Raw genomic sequence first — 23,654 nt, 5'->3', positions numbered from 1 at the left:
CTCCAGGGTGTTTTTTTGTTTTGTTTGTTCGTTTGTTTTTTAATCATCCCCATCCCCAGTTTTAAGAGAGAGGAGAAAAAGCAGACCTCATTCTAAAGTAAAGACTTGCTACTCGAAGTGTGACTGAAGCACCAGCAGCAAGAGCATCACTTGGAAGCTCATTAGAAATGCATAATCTCAGGCCCCAGCCCCAAACTACTGTATCAGAAGGGGCGGTTTAACAAGATCCACAGGTGATTTGATTTCTATGCATGTTAAAGTTTGAGAAGCCCCACTCCACACCAGCAAGGTGGCTGAACATTGGAATCACCTGAGGAACATTTTAAACCACCGATCCCACCCCCAGGAATTCTGATTTAAATGGTCTGGTTTCCTAAATGATTCCAAATGTGAGAGAAGGTAGTAAAGCACGTGGAAGCCTCCTGTTCCCTAGAAGAACCTCTGAAATCGCAGCGGCTCTGGGTGCTGCTGATATGCAATGGATACAAAGAGGTCCCAGAAACTCAGCGAAGCAGCTGCCCCTTCTTCGTACAGGTAGGAGTTGGAACCAAGGCTGGCGGTTGAGATTCAGGGGCGCGACCGGATCCAGGCACATATGCTCATTAAGGCTGTTGATCATGCATTTCAGTATGGAATCCATGTAGAAATTTGCTATAGTAGAGCAAAACCCTAAGCCCGGAGTGTCCTCTGTATGCCTACCTGTTTAGCTCATCCTCAAGCAAATCCATTTGCATTTAGGGTAGGGTCCTGCACCGCAAAAGGTAATAAAAGGAGAAAGCTTGTCCAAGAAAGGGGCGTGAAGTCGTAAAGCAAGAAACAAACAAAAAAACCAGAGAGGAGTTACCCAAAGGGAAGCAGCACCCAGTGAACCCCAGCCATGAGTCAGCGCAGGGGAGGCCCAGCCCCTTCTAGGGGAGCCTGATTGAGGATCAGGCTCAGCTGCTGGGCTGGGCTGTGTGTGCTGCTGCTTCTCGTCCCAAGACCAAGTCTTAATAGCAACTTCCCTCCTTCGGCTGCTGAAACTTTTTTTTTTTTTCCCCTGTGGCTGGAAAGAAGTGTCACATTTTACTCGCTCCCAACCCTTTCCCCCACCCCCTCCTGGAGAACGTGTGCGCATGTGGAGGGGGCACTGTGAGCCACCTCCAGCCTCGGGTGACTGCTCTAACTTCCAGCTCCTTGCACTGTAGCACTATGAAGTTCCCCGGGAAGCCCAGGAGCCGGACAGCTGCTTTTCTGCCTCTTTTCCTGCTCTCTTTGAAGATTCTGCAACCAGGGCACAGCCACCTTTATGGCAACCGCTATGCTGGGTGAGTAGAGCGACTTGCATTCCCTGCCTGGTTTTTAGTTGGATGGAGGGGCAGGTTTGCTCCTTCTTTTCCCCTCTCATCTGTGATTTCTCTGTGCATCTGTGCACTTCTGTCACCTACAGTAAAACGTGTGTGCAGTTCCCGGCTCTTTGGTTGAGCTGAGAAGGCGGTGGTCACAGGTCTAGCTAGCTTTTCACGCTTCTTATTATGTCCCAACCTCCGCTGTGGCAGTTGACTGGGATCCTATCTTTGGAGGAGCCGTGGTCAGTATTTACAATATTCGCCTTGGTAGAGGTCAGTGTGGGAAGGACTGCTGAGGTACCACGTGAATCGGGACCTGAGAACTAGAGCTGCTCCTTCAGAACTGTATGCAGAAGAAGGGGTTGAAATTCACCAGTGATTGACTTAAGAACTGAGTGTGAGAGAGCGTGTTAGGGTGTGTGTGTGCGCGCGCGCGCTTGTAGCCTACATAGTAGTTACTAGACTTTTCAAATCTGAGCAATGCAAATGAGCCAACTCAAACTCAAAATAAAAGTAGCCGACAGTAAAATTACCCCTTCTCTGAAGGGAGAAACAATTACTCTCTCCTCCTCACCCCCCAGCCTCTGTAGGTTAGGATACTTCGTGTCTGCATTCCTAAGGAGGCATAGGACTGGGTATGAAACAATGCGTGACTTTGCAAGCCTCATCCTGAAGGCTTGCTGTGGAGTATACAGCATGTGCTTTGCTTAGATTTGCAGGAGGTCGTTCTTTGAATCTGGAAACTACTGCATTACTCCATTTTTGCAAAGCAGGAAGAACCTCAAATAGCTCTTCTAATGCAATTGCTTTTTACAGAGGAGAAAAACTGGGGTCTTCAATTTCTTTCCATAACTGCCAGTTGAGGAAAAATCTCCCCTAGATGTGGATTATGACAAGGTAGTGCCCAGTGTGTTAAGGCAAAGTTGTTCTTACGCAAGGAATAGTGTAAAGAACTTAGAAGTATGATTCTGGAAAAGCGAATGTTTCCTTTGGTCACCCTAAACAATCTGGGGCCTGCCTTTACCATTTCTCCTGAATACAGTGCTTGCAGAGGAAACTTAAAAAAAACAAAAACAAAAAACCAAGAAACCCCCAACCCTATCCTATGTTTTGGGGGCTGCAGTTTGGGAATGGAGGCCTTGGTGAGGTAAGGGTTATAGATGGTAATACAATTCCAATTTTTCCACCTGAGTGTTCCCTGGAAAAAGAGGGAACATCTGAGGGCTGCGTTTCCTTCTCTAGACACACACAGTCCAGGCTTCACATCCTGTCATTTGTCATTGCCTTGGGAGATCTAGGCAAGGGCACCATGTTTAATGACTAGTGTAGGCTCCACTGTGGAGTTTAGAAACTCTCCCAGCTGATGTGAGACCATGTGATAATCCTAGATCCCAGGTTCAGACGCACCCGTGTGACCCAGGACTGCACTCCTCCACTCAGCTGTGGCCCTGTTCTTAATTACTTTAGTGTGTGGTGCTTGATGAGGGCCGAGTTAGACCTGCTTCAGCTGAGCAAGTGCATGCACTTTCCTACTGCTTAGAGGAAACGTGGCCAACCACGGCAGCTTTTTCTTCCAGGATTTGCTGCAATTGAACTTTTTTGGAGGAAGCTGCACTACTTTTTTCTCTTCTGCAATGAAAGCATTAATTTGTTTTCCCTTTGGCTGCTGCATAATAAGTTGGTCCCAAACATATAAATTACCAGATGTCTGAAAGTTGGAGGGGGAAAAAAAGGCTGAAACATTGAAGAAACTGATAGAAGATAGCCTTACCTGTCCATCACTATAGATGCCTGGAGTTTCTTCAAAACCAGAAGTGTTGGGCAGCCCGGGGGGCTCAGTGGTTTAGCGCCGCCTTCGGCCTAGGGTGTGATCCTGGAGACCTGGGATCGAGCCCTGTGTCAGGCTCCCTGCATGGAGCCTGCTTCTCCCTCTGCCTGTGTCTCTGCCTCTCTCTCTCTCTGTGTCTCTCATGAATAAATAAATAAAATCTTAAAAAAAAAAAAAACAGAAGTGTTGACACACACCCCCACCAAAAATGAGGTGTTTTTAACTTCGTTTTATTAGATAGTCCATTCTCTCCTCACCAAAGATGGAAGTGCTGCTTAGGTTTGGGATTGCTTTACTTGCTTTACTCAAACTACTCTCTATAAATCTAGCCCTTCAGCGAATATAAGAACCTGATGACATGACTTGGTGAAATAGTTATTTAGCATGATATTTGCCCATTCAAAGTTAGAATTCTATACCCCTTCACTTTTTCCCCCTTAAGTAATAGGTTTAGGTTTTGTTAATTATGGACCAGCCCCACTTCTTGCGTTTTGGTAGAAATATTTTTGTAGGTCTTGGTTGAGTCTAAGAAGTGATTCTCCTTTGTATAGGACTCTTCATATGAATAAAAAAGAACATTCAGGGCAGCCCAGCATGCTTTCTGAGAGCAGCTAGCTAATGAGCTTAGTCGTCTTTCTACACAAACTAGCAGTTGTATAATGCCAGTTGTATAATAGATGCTTAATAAATGGCAAATTAAAGCATCTTAAGAAAAAGATAAGGAAAATCTGAAACGAGTTAATAACTTTTTGGATATCTATTTTTTTAAAGATCTTATTCATAAGGGACACAGAGGCGGAGACATAGGCAAAGGGAGAAGCAGGCTCCCTGCAGGCAGCCCAATGCAGGATTCGATCCCAGGATCATGCCCTGAGCTGAAGGCAAATGCGCAACCACTGAGCCACCCAGGTGCCCCTTTGGAGGGCATATTAAATGATGTAAGGGAAATTTGAAAATACATAGAAAAAGATTGAAATATAGAAAACCTTCAAATAAAACATACTGTCAGAGGGCTTCAGGAATTAAATACAAGTCCAACAATTCTGCAATCAACAAAGGTCAGTGAAGGAGACTCCTACACAAGCAAACTACACAAGCAATCAGCACTGTTCTTTCTCTCTCCTTTCCATGAATTCCTGGAAACCAACTTAAGTTGTTATACTGTGATATACTAGAGGCAAAAACCTAAGGATCTCCATCACATGAAATTAGTGTCTTTGTATGTGTCTGATAAACGATATAAAACCATAGAGCAATACATTCTGGAAATGGTGTACAACCAAAACACCATTTTGGTTGGGGATGATTTTTTTTTTTCCTTTGAAAACCATTTACTCTGTACCTCCTTCATGCCAGTCAAGGAGCATGATGTTTAAAATCCAGAAGTTCAACTGCCTGGGTTTCAATTTCTGCTTTGTGACAATTAGTAGCGCTAAATTACCTGGGTCAAGTTCTTTAAACTTCTCTGAACCTCAGTTTCCTATCTGGAATAATGGAGAGAATATTATAACCTTTCTCATCAAGTTTTGTGAGAATTAAATGCTGTAGCAGTTACTGTATAGTTCTTAGCACTTAGTACTAACAGGTGGTGAGGTAGCTAATAATTCCCAATACTTTAAACGTTTCTATAAATATTACTTCGACAATGTTCTGCAGTTCTGGGTATCCCCATTTTATAGATAAGCTAAATGAAGTACAGACTAACCCAGGTTCAGAGCTAATTAACCCAAGGTCCCTGTAAGGGCACAGTTAGGATTCTAACCCAGCTCTGACTGACTGGACAAACTACTTCACACTCTGTCATTGGTTTAGATACAGAAAGATTATTGCTCTTAAGGAAAACTGAAGGTTTACTCTTGGGGAACTGATGGTTTCAGGATAATAAAGAAGTGGATTAAATAGAATTGGAAGTCTAATTGTGGTTCCTCTCTCTAGGTAAGGAGTCACTGATGGTAAATCTTAGGAAAAGCCTGCAAACAAAGTATAGAAAGTGGAAGATGAGGAAACTTAGGTTGTCACAAAGAACAAAGGAGCATAGAAAGTGACCATGGGAGTGTGCCTTCATTCAATAAGTAATATTCCTCTGTGCCAAAAACATTGACCAACAGAATCAATGCCCTCTGATAGCTTGCAGTTTAGTGAAGAAAATAGCCCCACACATTAGTAGGCAGTGTATAAATGTTGTATGGCATGAACAGACCATAGAGATTGATAAGTGAGCTCTGACGCAAGAAGGGAGGAGTATAAATCTATTCCAGGCCTCACCTGTGCTGGTCACCGAGCCCTGCTTAGCTGGGGAGGAGAGCGAACATCCTTTCTGCTGCCAGGGTTGCTTTTTGGACTTGAACCCACTGGTATTGTATCTGACTGCCAAGATCTTGCACACTCCTTCCTCACTTAGTCCTGTAAATGTGGAAGACTCCTTTCATGTCTCTGTATGGTTATTTCCCCCTCTTTCCAGGGAGCCACTCCAATGACTCCATCTCTCATGACCATAAGTACATATGTGCAGGCCTGGTTATAGCCCACTCGCCGGCTGATGCATTCTGATTAGCCACTGTCCATGCTGTACCCACAACTCCATCCTCAACGCCATGGCACCTAACACCCCCTCCCTCACCACAGACATATACACACACTGTCAAGTTTGCTAGTCCTCCATGGAAATGGGATATGCAGATTCAAGAAATAGACCTGAAGGAAATAAGGTGTTAGGTATTTTTTTGTTGTTGTTGTTTTTGTTTTTGTCTTGGTGTGTGTTAGTTTTTAAGAAGGCAGTTTGGTCCTTGAAATCCTATAAGCAAAAAGGCCCCAAATCGGGATGTGACCTATTGAAAAGAGGACTATGACAAATATAGTGACTCAGTAGAACAGACTGAACTTCAGGGATGTCATATTTATTCTCCATCTTACTTCTCTGGATATTCCTCTAGGTCTCTCTCAAGAGCTGCTTTTTATTTTCATCCTCCGATGGTGGCTCCCTTTTAAGGTTTTTAGCTTTTAGAAACCCGTAGCTAGAAGTCAAGAGATCAAGGTGGTCATGTGAATCTCAGTCATCTTTTATGTTGGTAGTTACACCTCCATTCAGGTAGGGTGGTCAGAAATCACTATTTGCCTGAGACTGGCCCTGTTCGCACTGGCTGTTCTGGCCTAGCAATTGGCAATACCCCACTTTAGTGTGAGCAGACTCCTGATTTGGATGGTAAGTCATGGATTCAGCCTTCTTATTCACTGTTTGCTTCTTTAATAAGCTTTACTTCAAGTTTTCAACTACCCTCTTACTCCTCTCCAGAGTACAAATTTAGTTCCTTACATTCCTATAGAAAGTATCCTACTTTTCTCTCCCTTGCGATAGCTGCCAGTGTTCAGCATTTCCTTCCCTCAGCTTAAATTAAGGTAGTTTTCTCCTAACTAATCTAGCTTTCTCTAATCCACTCTTTCTGGTGATCTTACTAAAATAAGATTTTATAGGTGTGTATGTTACTCCCTTGCTCAAAGATCTACTTTGACTCTCTTGCCAAATCTGGAATCCTTTGCCTGGATTTCAAGGCCTCTATAATCAGACTCTCTAATCCTCCTGTCTCTATTTCACTCTTCCTCAGCCTTGAGACTCCTCTGTAGTCCAGAGAAATAGAAAGCTTTAGCATTGCCCCATCTTTAACAAAAGCAGGCAGGCCCCATTCATCATAAAGTCCTAAAGCAAGAATGAGCCATCTCAGATCATGAATGATGGATCAGAATGTGTGAGATATAGATTTTTGGGGGCATTAGGGAATTGTGAAAGATGTATCGTGGGTTCTAAGGTTGGTTTTGAGACTATTCTTCACAAGGTGGCTGTGGTTTATAGAATAGTTCTTCAGTGTTCTCTGGAAGTTCCTTTGAGTTCTTGGCCCTTACTAATGGGAGAATAACTTTAGTTTTCCTTCATGCACTACCTCAAAGTGCAACTCCTAAGTGCTTATTATCAGCTATTTATTCCAAAAGCTTTATTCCCTGCAGTCTGTTCTGTGTGTTGAAGCCGCCTCCTTTGCTTGGTAAAGGCATGCGATGCTATATGAACTCCCAGGCAGGCAGTACTCCATGGGGATCAGCATTCCCACCGCCACTGAGCTAGAAGAGGAATGTTTTATGTGCTTCTGGGCCACTTTCTTCTTGGAGCCCAGTCTGATAATGGAGCCTCTACTTTATGGCATCAGGATGCATTCTGGGTAATACCGTTAAGCATAATCCCTTCCACTCCCTGGAAAGAAATGAAGGATGTTACTCTTTCATAACTTTACTCTGTACTTTGAAAGCTACAAAGCATTAATTTTTTCTGTGTAAATGAAACTGATCAGAAAATGAAGTCATCTTGTGACCTGTTCTAATCTTCATTATAATCACTCAGTAGACAACCAGTTTATAGGACTAGAATTTGCTTTGTCAAATACCTTCCCAATCTGCCTCTGGGCATTAGCTTCTTTATTATAAGGTGGAATGTAGAATATGAAGCTTTCGGGTGTTCTGGGTAGTGTAGTAAATTTCATAAATTATTTTATTAAAGGTTTAAGCAAAACTTCAAAGTGGCTTCAAAAAAATATTTTCTCAGTGTACTTTGAAAATATATATATTTTTTAGTATTTGTTACTAAGGATACTGTTGAGCTGTGGGTTGTTTTTTTTTCCTGTACCCCCAAATCTCAATGGTTTGAACAAGAAATGTTCTCCTGTGGAAATAAAGGCAGGTATAGCTGGTAGTGCCAGAGAACTGGGCCCTGTCAGGTGTCTCTGCCATGCTCAACACTCAACTCCCAGATGTGTCGCCGAGCTCTTGTGGTCCAACTAGCAGGACCATGGAAACGGTTGGTCACTCTCCTTTAAAAGAACAGCCCTTTACCATTACTCCCTACTGGCTAGAGTTGGTTAGGTGGATTTAGCTGCGTGGGAGGCTATGAAATGATGGCTGGGGATGGTGGATATGGCTGGGGAGCACATACTGTAGAAATAACTAGCAGCATTTCTCAGTGGTCACTCTGATATTAATGATTACCAATTCATTTTCCCTTCTCTTTCATTCTCCCATAGAAGCAATCCATCCACATGGCTTTTTAGGATTGTGTACTTCACACAGATTCAAGATGCGCATTTTTATTCTGTAAATAGTATTTAAGTTGTAGCATCAAAAAGAGACCATAAAATTAGAGCTCAGTCCCTTTATTTATTACAGGAGGAAGCAGAACTCCAAAAAGGTAAGATTATTTGTGGAGCTGGTAGCAAAATAGGACTAAAGCTCAAGTCAGCTGAGTTTGCAGCATTCCTTATAGTTAACAACACTGGATCCAGAAATCTTACTCTTTCCTATTCCCTAGGGTTATTGGGGATGAAGTAAAATGATGTGGCAAGGCTGAGAAGTGTTTAATGCAGGAGGATTTAATTTCATCTCTATAAATATTTATAGCATATCTGGCCCTCCTCTAGTCTGGGCCTACAGATAAAAGAGCAGTCCATGTACAGTGTAATGAGTAACTTGGGTAAGTAAACAGTTTCAACTTTGGATCACTGTGCCCACAGATAAACCTCTTGGTGCCAAGTGAGTGTAAGAGAGGATCACCTAATGTAGACTGAAGGGTGGAGATAAACCAAGGCTTCTTGGTTGTGAGAGGAGTCTTTTAAAAGAATCTGAGTAAATTATTAAATCTGCAAGCTATTTTACATTTTTCTTTTTGAATGATTGGGACTCCAAGGACATGGCCCTCCTCTCAGGCATAAAGAACAAATAGAAATTAGGTTAGGGCTTTTCAGACCTCGGGAATATGTTGGCTGTGCAAAGAACTACAGATAAGAACTTTGTTAAATCTAGAAACTCAAAGCAATTCAATATGGCCAAAATAAAGGGTGTTTTTCTTGGTAGGGGTGAGAAGTGGGGTAAGCTTTCAAGGTCATGAAACATTGTATGTCCCATAACATGGAGTTTTGGTTTCTTCCAGAACTGGGACTCTGGTGACTTCATGCTAATCAGAAATTTTACAAAGGATATCTAGATGACTTCCCCCACCCCCACCCCCTTCATTGCGAAGGGAATCTTGAAGGCTAATAATTAGAGGTAAAAGATTGGGCTATTATAGTGACTCTGCTAATATGTGGTAGAGCCTGGCTTCTGGCAGTAACAATCAAAAGGAAAGGAGAGAAACAAAGAAATACTTAATAGGTAGAGTTTTCACAATTGGGTAACCAAATGGGACATAAGAGGAAATAGTATAAAATATTAGGATTAACAGGACTGTACTCTTTGCGGAGAAAGTACTTCTTCAGCTCTATAGTTTGAGGGGTCTGTAAAATACCCAACTGGATAGATGGCACTGAAGCTCAAAAGTTATCTAAACTATGGAATAGATTCCAGTAACTGATGTATAGTTTCCTAAAACCTCAAGTGTAGGATGGAGAGTCTAGGAAGCACTCATTACATGAAGAAGAGCCAAAACCAAGATATAGGACAAAGTGGGGAGAGGGAAACCAGAGAAACTAGTAGAAAGTCCTAGAAAGAAACCCAGGAAACTAAGATCCAAGAATGGTGAGTCCAGTCACACTAAATATGGCAAAGTGATATCTATTGGCTTGGCCATTCAAGACACCAACTGTATTCTCCTCAGAGGTGCTTTTGGAGGAATGGTGAGGGAAATCTGGAGGTTGAGGAACAAATGGGATGTGAGGACATTAGCCATGAGTATAGACCATAATTTCAAGGAGCTTATCCATGAGGTGGGAGTAGAGGGTTGATAATTAGTTGAAAAGGCTTTGTTCTTGCCTTTACTACTTAAGATAGGGGAGCATGGCCATGTTTTATGCTAGGTGGTAGGAATCTAGGTAAGAAATGGAGTTAGGTTTCTGAAGAGACAGGAAGCTAGCTGACCTCTTTCCTCTTAAAAAAGAAATTGTCCTGGTCCTATAAAGACATAGTAGATGACCTGATAAAAGATGCTTTTCAGTTTTCTTAAACTTTCAGATTTACAGTACACAGTACTCCCACGCACCCTTCACTCAGTTTCCTCTAATGTTAACAACCTCTTACAAAATAGAGCCCTTTGTAAACTGGAATATAATATAGGTATTAAATTACTTATGTCTGATATTATTTGGAAAGGCTCTCGTGTAGATAACCTGTTACAAAATTGATTACCTTTCACCTTCCTGGGAAATTAAAAGGTCTGTGAAAATGTCTTCATATTCTCTTAGTCAAATGAATGAGACTCCTTTTTCCTTTCCTTCTGTCTGTTCCCCAAGGACTGAAGATCCCATCTCTTCCATTTTTCCAGTCCTTCTATCCTGTCTCCTCCCACACACTTACCAAAAATCAGTGGTACCAATGATGCCTCACTGTCCTTCCATATCCCCATAGTGTTAGGAATCCTCAAAATAGCAACAGAGTTCCCTGCCTCTTGAGGGCTTAGATTTTAACTTTTTAAATTCAATTTAGTTGACACTATTAATTTCAGGGATAGAATTTAGTGATTCATCAGTTGTATATAACACTGAGTGCTCCTTACATCAAATGCCCTCCTTAATGCCCATCCCCAAATTATTCTTTCCTCCCCTCCAGCATCCTTGAGGGCATACATTTTAATCCAGTGCTCTAAACTGGGGGGAGGGGAAAGGAATGAAAATGCAACTATATTAGGTCAATAACCCCCTTTCTACTCTTTCCTGATCTTCAATACGCACACTGTATATTTTTATAGCATTTCAGTCTTAGATCGCCAACTGCTAAATGATAAAACTTCCACAGTATCACACATTTTATCAGCAGATGAGCTCATTTTTTCACTTAAAGAATCTGACCGCTTATTCATTTGCCATATTTTCACATCCCCCATCTATCTTCTAGATTTTCCTCTTAATTAGACTACTTAATGAATCCTCTAAACGTCTAAGTTCCTGTTGAGATTTTTGTGAATCTAATGAAGATGCAAGGTTTGTAGTAAGATAGGCTATAATAGGACCCCAACCACATCCATCATGTTTCCATGGAAGGTATGCCATGTGTGTATGATGTGATAGCAATGTATTTGCCATCAAAATTGCCAAACATGGAAGTTTAGAGGCATTTAGGATAACCCTGTGTAGCAAGATGTTTGGAGTAAGAAATTTGCTACTGAAAAACTATTCTATGCTCTTGACTTCTAGGGTGGAAAAGGAAGACACAGGGAGAACTGGACTCCCCACAGGAGTTTTCAGGCCTCTGTGTGGCAGTAAAAGGGAATGACTGCAAGTGACCAGTAGGGAATCCTCTTAATATCAGATTAAAAAAAAAAAAAAAAAAACTATTTCTACATTTCAAAGAAGTATAGCCTGACTGGTTTCCTTTGCCTAAAATAAGGGAGTTTATTCCCTCAGAACCTACTTGGCCTTCACAACAGCTGTTCTGAAACTCCCCAATTACTTAAAGCTCTTACTCTATCTCACCCTCTCTCCCACCCACTCATGACCCCAAAACTTTTGCTAATAAAAGCAAAGATGTGTATCTTTGAGATGGAGGTGATGTGGTATATGGCCTGAGTTATCTTGGCTTCCATCCTCTCTAACTTGAACTGTACAGGTCTCCTAGCTCACCTCTCCTTTCCAAGACAACATCTCCTTTATTCATTCACCATTTTTTCCCAAAGTATAGTTGATAGTTACATTAGTTTCAGGTGTACAAATAGTGATTTGACAAATTTATACCTTATGCTATGCTCCCCCTAAGTGTAGCTACCATCTGTCACCATACAATGCTATTACAACATTGTTGACTATTTCCCTAGGCTGTGCCTGTCATCCCTGTGAATTATTCATTCCATAACCAGAAGCCTGTATCTCCCACTCCCTTTCGCTCATTATACTCATTCCCCTACCCCTCTCGGCTCTAGCAACCATCAATGTGTATTTGAGTCTGTTTCTGTTCTCTGTTCGTTTTTTTTTTTTTTTTTTTTTTTTTAGATTCCACATATAAGTGAAATCATAGAATCTTTCTCTAACTTCACTTAGCATGATAAGCTTTAGGTCTAGCCATGTTGTAAATGGCAAGATCTCCCTTTTTTATGACTAATATTCCTGTGTGTGTGTGTGTACACATACCATATCTTCATCTATTGGTAGACACACTTGGGTTGTTCCATACCTTGCCTATTGTAAATAACGCTGAAATAAGCATACAGGTGCATATATTTTTTCAAATTAGCATTTTCATTTTGAGTAGATCTCTAGTAAGATTACTGGATCTTATGGTATTAACTTTTTGAGAAACCTCCATAGTGGCTGCATCAATCTGCACTCCCACCAGTAGTATGTTCTCCACATTCTCACCAACACTCGTTATCTTTTTTATTTTAGTCATTCTGACAGTTATTAGGGCATATCTCACTGTGGTATTGATTTGCATTTCCCTGATTAGTGAGGTTGAGCATCTTTTCAGGTGTCTGTTGGCCACCTGTATGTCATCTTTGGAAAAATGTATATGCAGGTTCTCTGCCTATTTTTAATTAGATTATTGGGGTGGGGTTTTTTTGTTTGTTTGGTTTTTTTTGGTGTTAGGTTGTATTCTTTTTTTTTTTTTTTTTTTTTTTTTTTATTGGTGTTCAATTTACTAACATACAGAATAACACCCAGTGCCCATCACCCATTCACTCCCACCCCCTAGGTTGTATTCTTAATGGGTTACTATCTAAAATACATAACTGGAGTTATCCTATGCAGGCTTCTTCTCCCATTCAGTAGGTTGCCTTTTCATTTTGTTGATGGTTTCCTTTGCTGTGCTAAGCTTTTTATTTTGGTGTAGTCCTAATAGTTTTTTTGCTTTTGCTTCCTTGCCTTAGGAGACCTATCTAGAAAAATGTTGCTAAGGCTTATGTCAGAGAACTTACTGGCTGTGTTTTCTTCTAGGACTTTTAGGATTTCAGGTCTCACATTTAGGTCTTTTAATCAATGTTCCTTAGTTTATTTTTGTGCATCAGAAAGTAGTGCATTTCATTCTTTTGCATGTAGATGACCAGAGTTTTCCCAATATCGTTTAAAGACCTGGTTTTTTCCCCATTGCATAGTCTTTCCTCCTTTGTCATAGACTAATTGACCATATAAATGTAGGTTTATTTCTGTGTTCTCTATTTTGCTCCATTGATCTTGTTTCTGTTTTTGTGCCAGTACCATACTGCTTTACTATAGTTCTGTAGTATATCTTGAAATCTGAGATGATGGTATCTCCAGTTTTTTCTTTTTCAAGAATGCTTTAGCTACCTGAAGTTTCTTGTGGTTCTATAAGCTTTAGTAGTCTAGTACTGTGAAAGCATTGTTGGGGGGAAAAAAAGACATTGTTGGTATGTTGATAGGGATTACATTGAATCTGTAGATTGCTTTGGGTAGTATGGACATTTTAACAATATTTTTCCAATTCATGAGTATGAAATATCTTTCCATTTGTTGGTGTTATCTTTAATTGCTTCAGTGTTTTATAATCTTCAGGTCTTCAGGTACAGGTCTTTTACCTCCTTGATTTAAATGTATTCCTAAGTATTCTTTGGTACAAGTCAACACATTTGAGTGCCTACCATGTGCCCAATACTATTTTAAAGCCTAGGAATACAGAAACTTAGATGAATAGGAATTATGGCACTAGTGAATAAAATTGTCCCTCATGGGATTTACGTTCTATGGGATGACAAATAATAAACCATAGTGTTAAGATATTATAAGGATTATGAAGATAAAGCATAGACAGGGAATAAAGAATGTCAAGAGAAAAGATGAGAAGAATAAACTGAGACCAGGAGCCATCTGAATATCTGAAGGTAGAAATTTCTAGGCAAAAGAAATAGCAAATGGAATGGGAGCCTGGGGGTGTATCACTGAAAAGGGGTCCTCAGATCAGCATCAGCATCACCTGGGAACTTTTTAGAAATGCAGACTCTCAGGTTACACAAGCTCCTCCTCCAATGCCCTCCCAGCAAGGAACTCTAGGGGTAGAACTAGCAAAATGGGTTTTAACAAGTCTTTTAGGTAATGTAAACTTAAAGTTTGAGAACCCCTGTGGAGAACAAGCACCAAGTTGATTTGGCAGGAACTGAGCCATTGAGGAGAGTAGTTATTCTTTTTTTTTTTTTTTTTTTTTTTTCTGATCCTCCCCTGCAAATAACACTTTATTTCCTTTTTTTTTTTTTTTTAACATTACAAAACATCCCCAAATCCCTTCCACCTCTTCCTCTGTACTTTTGTCTCCTTGGCACACATTCCTGGGGAATCCCTCCCTCTCCCTCTCTTTCTGGAGCCTGCCTGCTTTCATGAGCCAGTTCAAACATTACTGGTCAGGCAGGAGTTCCCTGATCCCACCAACAGCCCTGATAGCTCCCATGCCATAATCCCATAGTACTCTATCTGTCCTTTATTACAATCACCACAGGTTATTGGGTATTAATAGTTTTTTGTGGATGTCCTTTTGAAGGAAGAAAGTTGTTCTACAAGCAGGTTGAGCTCTTACTCTTTTCTGTATTCTCCAATCCCCAAATAGTATTTGGCACATCCAGTAAAGTTTAGATGGATGGAAGAATGGGGAAGGCAGGCAAGGAAGGCAACTAATATATTAGGAACAAACTGCTGATCTTTGCGGGCGGTTTTGCCAGATTAGATTTCATAAAGGTGAAGATATAGTGAGAAATAGAAGCAATTTGCCCCTTTGGGCTGCGGGAGGGATATGGGGATCTTGAGAACTGCCACCTGTAGGTACCAATGTGCAATATTCCTCACCCTCATGTCATTTTCTCCCTGTTCAGTGCATTTCAGGTATCATTCAAATGATTATCCAATTTTGGTCTCTCAGGTATTTTACTTATCTGGCTCCTAAAACTGCTTTGAACAGCATCATGTTGCAGGGAGATCTGATGCCAAGCTGCTGTTTCCTGTGTAGTTGCCAGTATGGGCAGCAGCTGGTCAACATGTTAGCCATTATCTTTTTTTTACCAAATTTGGAGAAGTGATTATTGCCTCCTTGTCATTGTTTTAGCCTCTAAGGAAAACCTATGAACTCACCTGAAATTATAGAGGACTCCTACATCATCAATTCATGTTGAGTTTAATATCTTCTGTAGTCCTGGAGTAATTTTTATGAACCAAGTGCTTCCCAATTTATCTTTCAAAATTTTATTGTCCATGTTTTTTTTTTCCTTTTTAGCTCATCTTTTTCTAACTCTTTAGATGTCTTGATGCAATAAGAATATGTTTGCAATTCCTATACTCAGTTACCCTATTCAGATCCCCATAAAAATTCCAGATACCACAGAAACTGAATGGCCCTGGAGAATACAGGCAGGCTTCCTTCAAAATAAGCTAACGATAAAAATTTGAACAGATAGAATTGATCAAATAGAGCGCTGTGTGGTTCAAAGTATCCTCAGACTTAGAGCATTTCTTGAGTGGAGCCCAGCATGCTTTCCATGGCAGCAGTCAAGTTTTAATAAAATCTGTAAATATCCAGATGGAAATTGTGAGAAACAAACTGATCCTTGCGAGAAAGGCTTATTAGTCTTAGAAAGACTTGAATTAAGGAGTGTTGGAAGAAGGGAAGATGGTCAACTGAGAAATAGCAAGAGGAGGGTCCAAAGTTAGAGACTTATTTTCCTGTCATGAAAATGCTAGTTTCTCAAAATCTGACAAGTCAAATGACATGCCATCATCTTGGTCTCTTGGTGTGGTTGTTTTGTTTTGGTTTTGGTTTTGTTTTTTTTGGTATGTGAAAAATCATCTGTTCTGTCCTTTAATGAAACAGAACGCTTAACTGCTGGATAAATATTTCACCTTGGGCCCAGCAACTGGTAGGTCAGTTCTTTCTAGAAAATGGATCCTCATAAGAAAAAAGTTAAATGGTAAAGTGAAATTATTACCAATTCCCCCCCAAATTAAGTACTTCTAAACTGCCATAAAGCTGCAAAATCTATATAGTGGCCCAGTCTCATTTTTAGAAGAGCAACTTGCAAATACCTGAAAGAACTTGAGAATGGAAAATGTTTAACAAAAATTCTTACACATACCACTTGCTTATAGGTTATTCACAGCTTCTGGTAAACACATTGCATCTTTAAGTATTACTCCTAAGATTGTTCTGTTAATTCATAGTACAATGGAAGCCAGTTCTTCATTTCACCCAATCTAAAAATATGCTAACCTCAAAAAAAGTGGCCAAAGTGGGTTCCATGGAAATAGTACACCCTAAATAGTAAGACCCATAAACCCTCATTGTCTGCCATGACCGTTAAGGACGACACAGTTCTCTTAGTTTTCTTAGTTCAAGTGGCAATTCATAGCTCCCAAACTTTGTGAAGAACCTTCTATCCTTAACCAATTGGTCTTAATCAGATTCTGAGGGGTTTATGAGGATGCCCACTTAATACTTTGACTAAGACTTACATGCCTGCCTCTTTCACCATTAATAGAAGGAAATAATCGTTTTTATTTTCCAGAGCATCACTTCTTCCAGAGCTCTCTGATGCCCTTCTGTACCACTTATCACTTGGCATTGTAATTGTCTAATTGTCCTTCTCTTCCTAACCTATATATTCTTTGGAGATAAGGAACCTCTTCTACTTCAAGTCCAATCTCTACCCAAACTGCTTTATTGTTATCTTTCCACCCACTGAAGTTGAGCCATACTCAGTTGCCAATATTAGACTTCTTTAATCTAAAATAACAGCAGTCTCATATGCTTCAACCTAATAAAAGCTTTAACTAACTGAAAAATGACTTTTTTCATGCTGTGGAAATTCTAGCAGTTTACATGCAGATTTTCTATTGAAGTACCAAGGATCTATCAGGTTTACAGTATATTGCCAGAGCTTCTCAAACTTTAATGTGCAAATGAATCACCAGGGGATCTTGTTAACATGCAGATTTTGCTTCAGGGGGGTTGGGGTAGAACCTGAGATTCTGCATTTCTAACAAGCTCCCAGGAGCTGATCCTATGGTTCATGGGCCAGGCTTGGAATAGCAAGTTTTTGGAATACGGGATGAGGAATCAAGATGTAAATTATAGATCTTCTACTAGCTATCTGTCTCTCTCACTTAATCTTTGTAAGCCTTATTTTCCATGATATCCAGGGGGTTAATTAGGAGGTCTATTAACTTTCAAGTCTAATGTTGATGATCTGCTAGGGTCATGTTTACCTAAGTGATTGCAGAGTCCACACAGCATAAAAGGTTAGGAGCAACAGCTCAGTCCTCTGATTGCATCCCAGCTCTTCCACTTACCCTGTGACCTTAGAGAGTTACATAATCTCTGTGCTTTAGTTTCCTCCTCTGGAAAATTGAACTAATACTAAATTCACATATATAAAGTGCTTAGGAGAACTGAACACACATAAACATAAGCTATTTTCAACACTAATATCTTCAGTTTCATTTCTAAGAAGCTTTCCTAAGGGCATTATCTCAAATGTGGACGAATATCTACAGTATATGATAAAGATGTTTATCACCAATTTTATCAAAATCTGTCAAGCTACAACCATGTCCAACAATATGAGAAGGGTTGCTTACATATTATGGAATCTGCCCATTATAAATGCTTAATATTTTAATGCTCAAGATACAACATGAAATGATGACAAAACAGGATACAGAACTGTATTAACACTTCAAGTTTGATTTCTTACAAATGATATGGTTAACTTTCAGGTAGGGGGAAATGTTCTAAAATATTAAGTGATTATTATGACCAAGGGGCAGCACTAGAGGTGATATTTTTCCTCCTGTATTACTTATGAATTCTACATGAAGTATGAACAATTTCTCTAGTCAGAGAAAACAATTTTTAACATGTTTAAAACCTACCCTACCACCCCCCCCCAAAAAAAAAAAAAAGTCGACACTATAGCAAGGATTTCAGCTTGTTATGCCAAAACTGTTTCAGAAGCATTGCAAATAAGAATCAGAAGTCAGTAAAATTAATAGTGTAGCACTCAATGCCAAACTAATGACAGAAAAGAAAGACATGCTCATTTTTTTTATTTTTTTTATTTTTTTTTAGTTCTGAGCAAAAATGCAATTGCTGGGTATCCTAACGAAGCGTTAAATGGCCAAAGCGGCTGCCTTGCTGAGTGTCACATAGGTAACAGGGAAACTAGAAAACAGGGGAGCAGTGTTTAAGACTTTGCAGTTTAGAATAATACCAGGCACAATTAGCATCATGCTGATGTGTGTGTTTAAGTACATTTTCAAATAGAAATTCTGTTCTCAGTACCACACTATAACTAAACTTGTATTTCAATTTTCATTCAAAAGTTAATACAAAAAAGTTAATACAATGGGTCAAAAACTGCATTTGAAATGACTAGAGGGAGAATCCATTATGCTTTTAGATCTTTTCCCCTATTACAGATACTTTTCTGAGACTAAGCCCATTAGATCTTAAAGAGGAAAAATATTTGCTAGCAGTTTCCTGAACCATCAATTTCTTTTTAAAGCTGCCATAATAGTGATAATCAGAACCTAGTCCAGGTTGAATGCCTTCTGACTTGCCAAAGAACATGAGAGCTATTTCATCTTGTCTATGGGGCATGAATTGAGAGGAAAGTTAGTCTGCATAAATCTTCTGCTATTCCACTGTCTGATAAAATCCCTCATCCTTAATTTTTAGTTGACTCTTCGGTACTTCGAACTTCTCACTTTTTGGGTAGACCTCCCTGCTGGTCTATGGATGCTTGATTATCTCCCTCACCAGTGACTTCAACCTGAAAACTAGAAGAAAACAATGTCTGGAAAAATTTTTTAAAAAAGAAGCACTTTCAATCACTTGCAAATCATTTTTTCTCATACATGCTAGAACCTTGCTTAAACAGACTTCTGCTTTAAGACACAGGGTCTTGCTTAAAGAATACTGAAAGAGAATAGCTTTGCAGCGAACTTTGTGGCTGATGGTGGTGCAACTCAGGATAACTGTCATCCAGGAAAAAAATGATCTAACAGATATCTAACACTCTCTTGTCCTGTAATTTTTGTGTATGTTTTGTAATATAATGCATTGGGATTAAACATGGGATTAAATAGACCCGTAGATGGTTAAGCTCAGTAATTTGCCCTATCTATGGGGGTATGTTCCAAGGCCCCCAGTGGAGCCTGAAATTACAGATACTGCTGAACCCTTTATATACATACATATCTAGGATAAAGTTAAATTTATAAGTTAGGCACAATAAGGTGAACAACAAGAACATAGAGCAATTATATATAGTAAACTAATAAATTAGGTGAATGTGGTCTCTCTTCAAAATACTGTGTACCGTAATCACCCTTCTTGTGATACGTAAAATGTCTATGGGAATGAATTGAAGTGGGGTCAATGACCTCAGCATTAGATTACTACTGACCTTTCTGATTTGTCGGGAGAATTATCTGCTTCCAGAATAGTTGACTGCAGGTAACTGAAATCAAACATAAGAGTGGGGGACTATTGTATGTAGAAATCAGGGGTGTTCACAGTAGTCAATCATGGAGCTTTGAAAATGGAAGTGGTGATCTCAAAGTTCCACTAAGTCAGCCAACAGGTGCTCGCTTCAACAGCACATATACTAAAATTGGAATGATACCGAGAAGATTAGCATGGCCCCTGTGCAAGGATGACACACAAATTCGTGAAGCGTTCCATATCTTTCACTTGATGGGATGAGCACTGGGTGTTATACTATATGTGGGCAAATCGAACTCCAAAAAAAAAAAATATACAAAAAAGTCAGCCAACAGTAGCATATACTGGGACCTATATTCATCCATTAAATCCTCATTGAGCATTTAACATGTTTCAAGTTTCAGATGTTAGGAATATAAGGGGCTACAAATCAGGAAGGTAAAAGCCCCTGTTCTTGTGAGGCCCATATTTTCGTAAGGGAGATGGGCAATGTAAAGTGAACAAACAGTAACAGTTATTTATATCATGCCTGCTGTAAGAATATATGATCCTGTGACTTTCATTTATTCAACAATGTTGAATTGTTGATTCTGTTGAATTGCTGTTGATTGCCTATGTACCTAGCACTGTGCTAAGCATCCCACACAATGTCCTTGCTTTCACTGAGTTTACACTTAAGTCCAGGTGGCAGATGTTAATTACAATGTGATTATTATAAAGAAGCAGCACAGAGTGCTACCTATTCAGGAAAAATTATTAAGGCAGGGAGGTCTTTTTGAAAATGTTGTTCAAGGCAGAGCTTTGAATGATGCTGATTTTCTGGAAGCAGCTATTATAGCAGATGGCAGCTGGTGAGAAACGTGTTGTAGGATAAGGAGCAAGGGGTATATGACGCTTCTGCTGATCATGGATTATTTTTAACTGCAATTTTAAAGGAAAATCTGGTCTAATAGGTTAGTATTTAGTACCTTAGACTTTAAAAGTACTTTCTCATGAACTATCTCAGGTGCTCCTCAAACTATAACCTACAAGGAAGTGCTTTAAGTTCTGTAAAATAAAGCAACACAGATGCCCTTCCTAAACTCGGTTTCTAAACTATAGAATTGCATGTGATCCTTCTATTGTAGGGTACACCTGAAATTGTGAATGGTGCTCCGTGGGGCTCTTTGCCTTGTACACAGAGTTTTCTGAATATTAGCTATTGGCTTTAAAAGGCAGTTGAGCTACTGTGAGTTGGCTGCAAAGTTGAAAGAGGAGGCTGGAGGGAAATGTCAAAAGGAAACTTAAGATGTGATTAGTAGGTGTGTGAGGCATACCAAGGGCAACATGCCACCTGAGGAAATCAAATCCAAATGCCAAGAGGCTCTATAGACAGAGAACAGATGGGAATGGAAGAACCTTGTGTAGGAGGAGATACACCTCCTATTCAATAATCTGAGGTAAACATGTACTTTGTCTACATTTTAAACACAATCTCCAGAGACAAGGTGGAAAAAATATCACCGATTTTTTGGGGAGAGGGCCCTTTTGCCTATTTTGTATCAATTTTTTAAGAGAATCATACATCAGGGCTGTTAATCCTTTGGTAAAGTATACAGTATATATGATACAATCTATCATTTGTCTCTTTGCTTCTTCTGTAAGGCAAAAGACCAATATAAACAATTTTAATGGTTATAAATTCAACTTTACCCTAATTGTTACATTTATTTTATTTTTTAAAAAGATTTTACTTATTCATGAGACCGGGGCAGGGGAGGTAAGACACAGGCAGAGGGAGAAGCAGGCTCCATGTGGGGAGCCCGACGTGGAACTCGATCCCGGGTCTCCAGGATCAGGCCCCGGGCTGAAGGTGGTGCTAAACCGCTGAGCCACCCAGGCTACCCCCCTTTGTTGCATTTAAAATTGTTTAAAATGTCAAGTTGCTCTTCCACTCCACTATATAAATGTTCTGGGTTTTTTAACCCTTTCCTGACTGCTGTCTTTGGACCTTTAATCTATATGGAATTTTCTTTGTATACGGTGTAAGGAAGACTATAACTTTATTTTATCCTAGAGGGCCATTTACAGAAAACGGCATGCAAAGAGCCAACATACACAAAAATGTATATTTCACTCACAGAGCAATGCAAATTAAAGCAATGAAACGCCATTTTTCACATAGAAGATTGAACATTTTCAATCTTTCGAAGTTTTGCTAAGGCTGTGAAAGAAACCAACTCAGTGCTGATGGAAATGTGAAATTGCTACTAACTCCTTGGAAGATAATCTAGCAGACTCTATTAAGAGTTCAGATCTTTGCACCTTTGCATGAATCAATCCTATTCATAGAAAACATCTGTCCAAAAAATTAGCATGTATTACAATGTTTATTGCAGCACTGATGTAGGGATTTAAAAAAAAAAAAAAACAACTGGATTAAAAAATGGAACTGAAAGTCCATCAGCAAGTCTTTTGGAAAAATCAAGATAGGTCACCAATAGGGAATATTATGTAGCTATCACAATGAGTTATGGGCACATGTTGACCTAGAGGAATGTGCATGATCTGTTAAATGAAGATAGAAAGTTCTAGAGTACTATGTGTGATCTTTTTAACAAGCTAGCTTTTGTTCTCTAAGGTTGTTTTCCTGGGATGTTCATCCTTCTTAGAGGTAGGAAGGAGATGATGGCAGTGGTGTTTTGAGAGGGTAGATGATCTTTGTTTCTCATTAAAATGATGCCAACATGGGAGCTTTAATTTTATCATCTAATTATGTATTTCATAGGAACTGGATTAAGAAAGAAGAAATCTTGGTTTTGTTTTGACTTATATGCCATGGGTATATCCTTGGATTCTAAATCTCTTAACAGCTGTTGAAAATGAAGAAGGAAGGGGCAGCCTGGGTGGCTCAGTGGTTTAGTGCTACCTTTGGCCCAGGGCGTGATCCTGGAGACCCGGGATCAAGTCTCACGTTGGGTTCCCCGCATGGAGCCTGCTTCTCCCTCTCCCTGTGTCTCTGCCTCTCTCTCGTGTCTCTCATGAATAAATAAATAAAATCTTTAAAAAAAAAAAAAAGAAATATCAAATGCTCAAAGGTCCTCCCAGGACAAGAGAACATTTCTCCTGCACCTCTTACATTTGCTGTGTTACATACCAAGATTTATAAGAATTATGGCCCACTAGAAAAGGACCATCATATCTTCACTTGAAGATTCAGTGCATTTATACACATACTTAGCATGTGGAAAATGTACACTCAGCCTGGGTCACCACCTATTTTCTTCATAGAATCTCCCAGTCATAGAACAATACATCTAAAAGGAAATGAGCAGAACTTAAAGGTAATTGCTCATCAGGATTATCTGCAGATTTAACAAAATGCAGGTATACACTATGCATACCTCAAATGTACAGAATCATAATATCGAGGAATCTTTTAAAAATGACAACCAAGGGATTCTCTGATGCATCTCTTCTGTACACTAGTGTTTGTGAACTACAGATGAAGTTTATCAGATAGGGTTAAGCTGCCTACCAACAGGCAGTGAAGGTGGCAGATATTTGTAAATTCCCTTCATAGGAAATATCTTAGTGCTCAGCCCTCCTGCACAGCTAGCAAAATGTAGGAAATTCAAACATGTTTGCAGAGTTTCACTCTTCACATACTACAATCCTCAATAAGGAGTTTTTGCTAAAGTAACATATTAGCCTTGCTATAAAGTGTTACCCTGAACCTCTTTAATCTGCACCTGACTCTGTGTCCTGACGGACTATGCCCTAGTCTTTGGCCAAAATGCATATACTTTGTGCAACAACTCAATCATCTGGATGATCCCATTCTTTAAAAATTTTGTGGAAGTAAATATAATGTTCAAGTTGTAGTTGTATATTCCCTCTTTGAGTAACGGATGGGTGTACTTAAAATTGAAAGAAATCTATTAACACCAGACCTTCAATGTCTGAAATCCTTGAAGAAAATTACCACTAACAGAAAGACCAAGTGGAAAGGGAACCTTTTAGAAACACTGAAACAAAGCAAATGGCACGCATGGTATTTCTCTTGAGCCTCTAAGGCAGTAAAGTACCAGATGTCATACAACAAAGTCTGAGGGAACCATGGA

At 39.7% G+C, this 23,654-nt stretch overlaps 1 protein-coding gene and 1 non-coding gene across 3 annotated transcripts in view; both read left to right on the top strand.

The window, feature by feature from the left end:
- Positions 1-873: 873 nt before the first annotated feature.
- CPA6 (carboxypeptidase A6) overlaps positions 874-23,654 on the top strand; it is a 317,848-nt gene continuing 295,067 nt past the window's right edge. The window contains exon 1 of one of the 2 annotated variants that reach the window (XM_035708380.2): positions 874-1,307. In XM_035708380.2, the coding sequence (XP_035564273.1) occupies positions 1,192-1,307 (116 nt within the window). In that variant the 5' untranslated portion in view covers positions 874-1,191. The remainder of the gene's footprint in view (positions 1,308-23,654) is intronic. The other variant, XM_025477922.3, reaches the window with a different exon arrangement.
- On the top strand, positions 19,691-19,797 carry LOC112678655 (U6 spliceosomal RNA). The gene has a single exon (XR_003147740.1). It is a non-coding gene; the product is annotated as a U6 spliceosomal RNA (small nuclear RNA).

The sequence above is a fragment of the Canis lupus genome, chromosome 29, assembly GCF_003254725.2.
Source record: "Canis lupus dingo isolate Sandy chromosome 29, ASM325472v2, whole genome shotgun sequence".
NCBI lineage: Eukaryota > Metazoa > Chordata > Mammalia > Carnivora > Canidae > Canis > Canis lupus.
The sequence above is the reverse complement of the archived record's forward strand: the minus strand, read 5'-3'. Positions and strand labels throughout refer to the sequence as shown.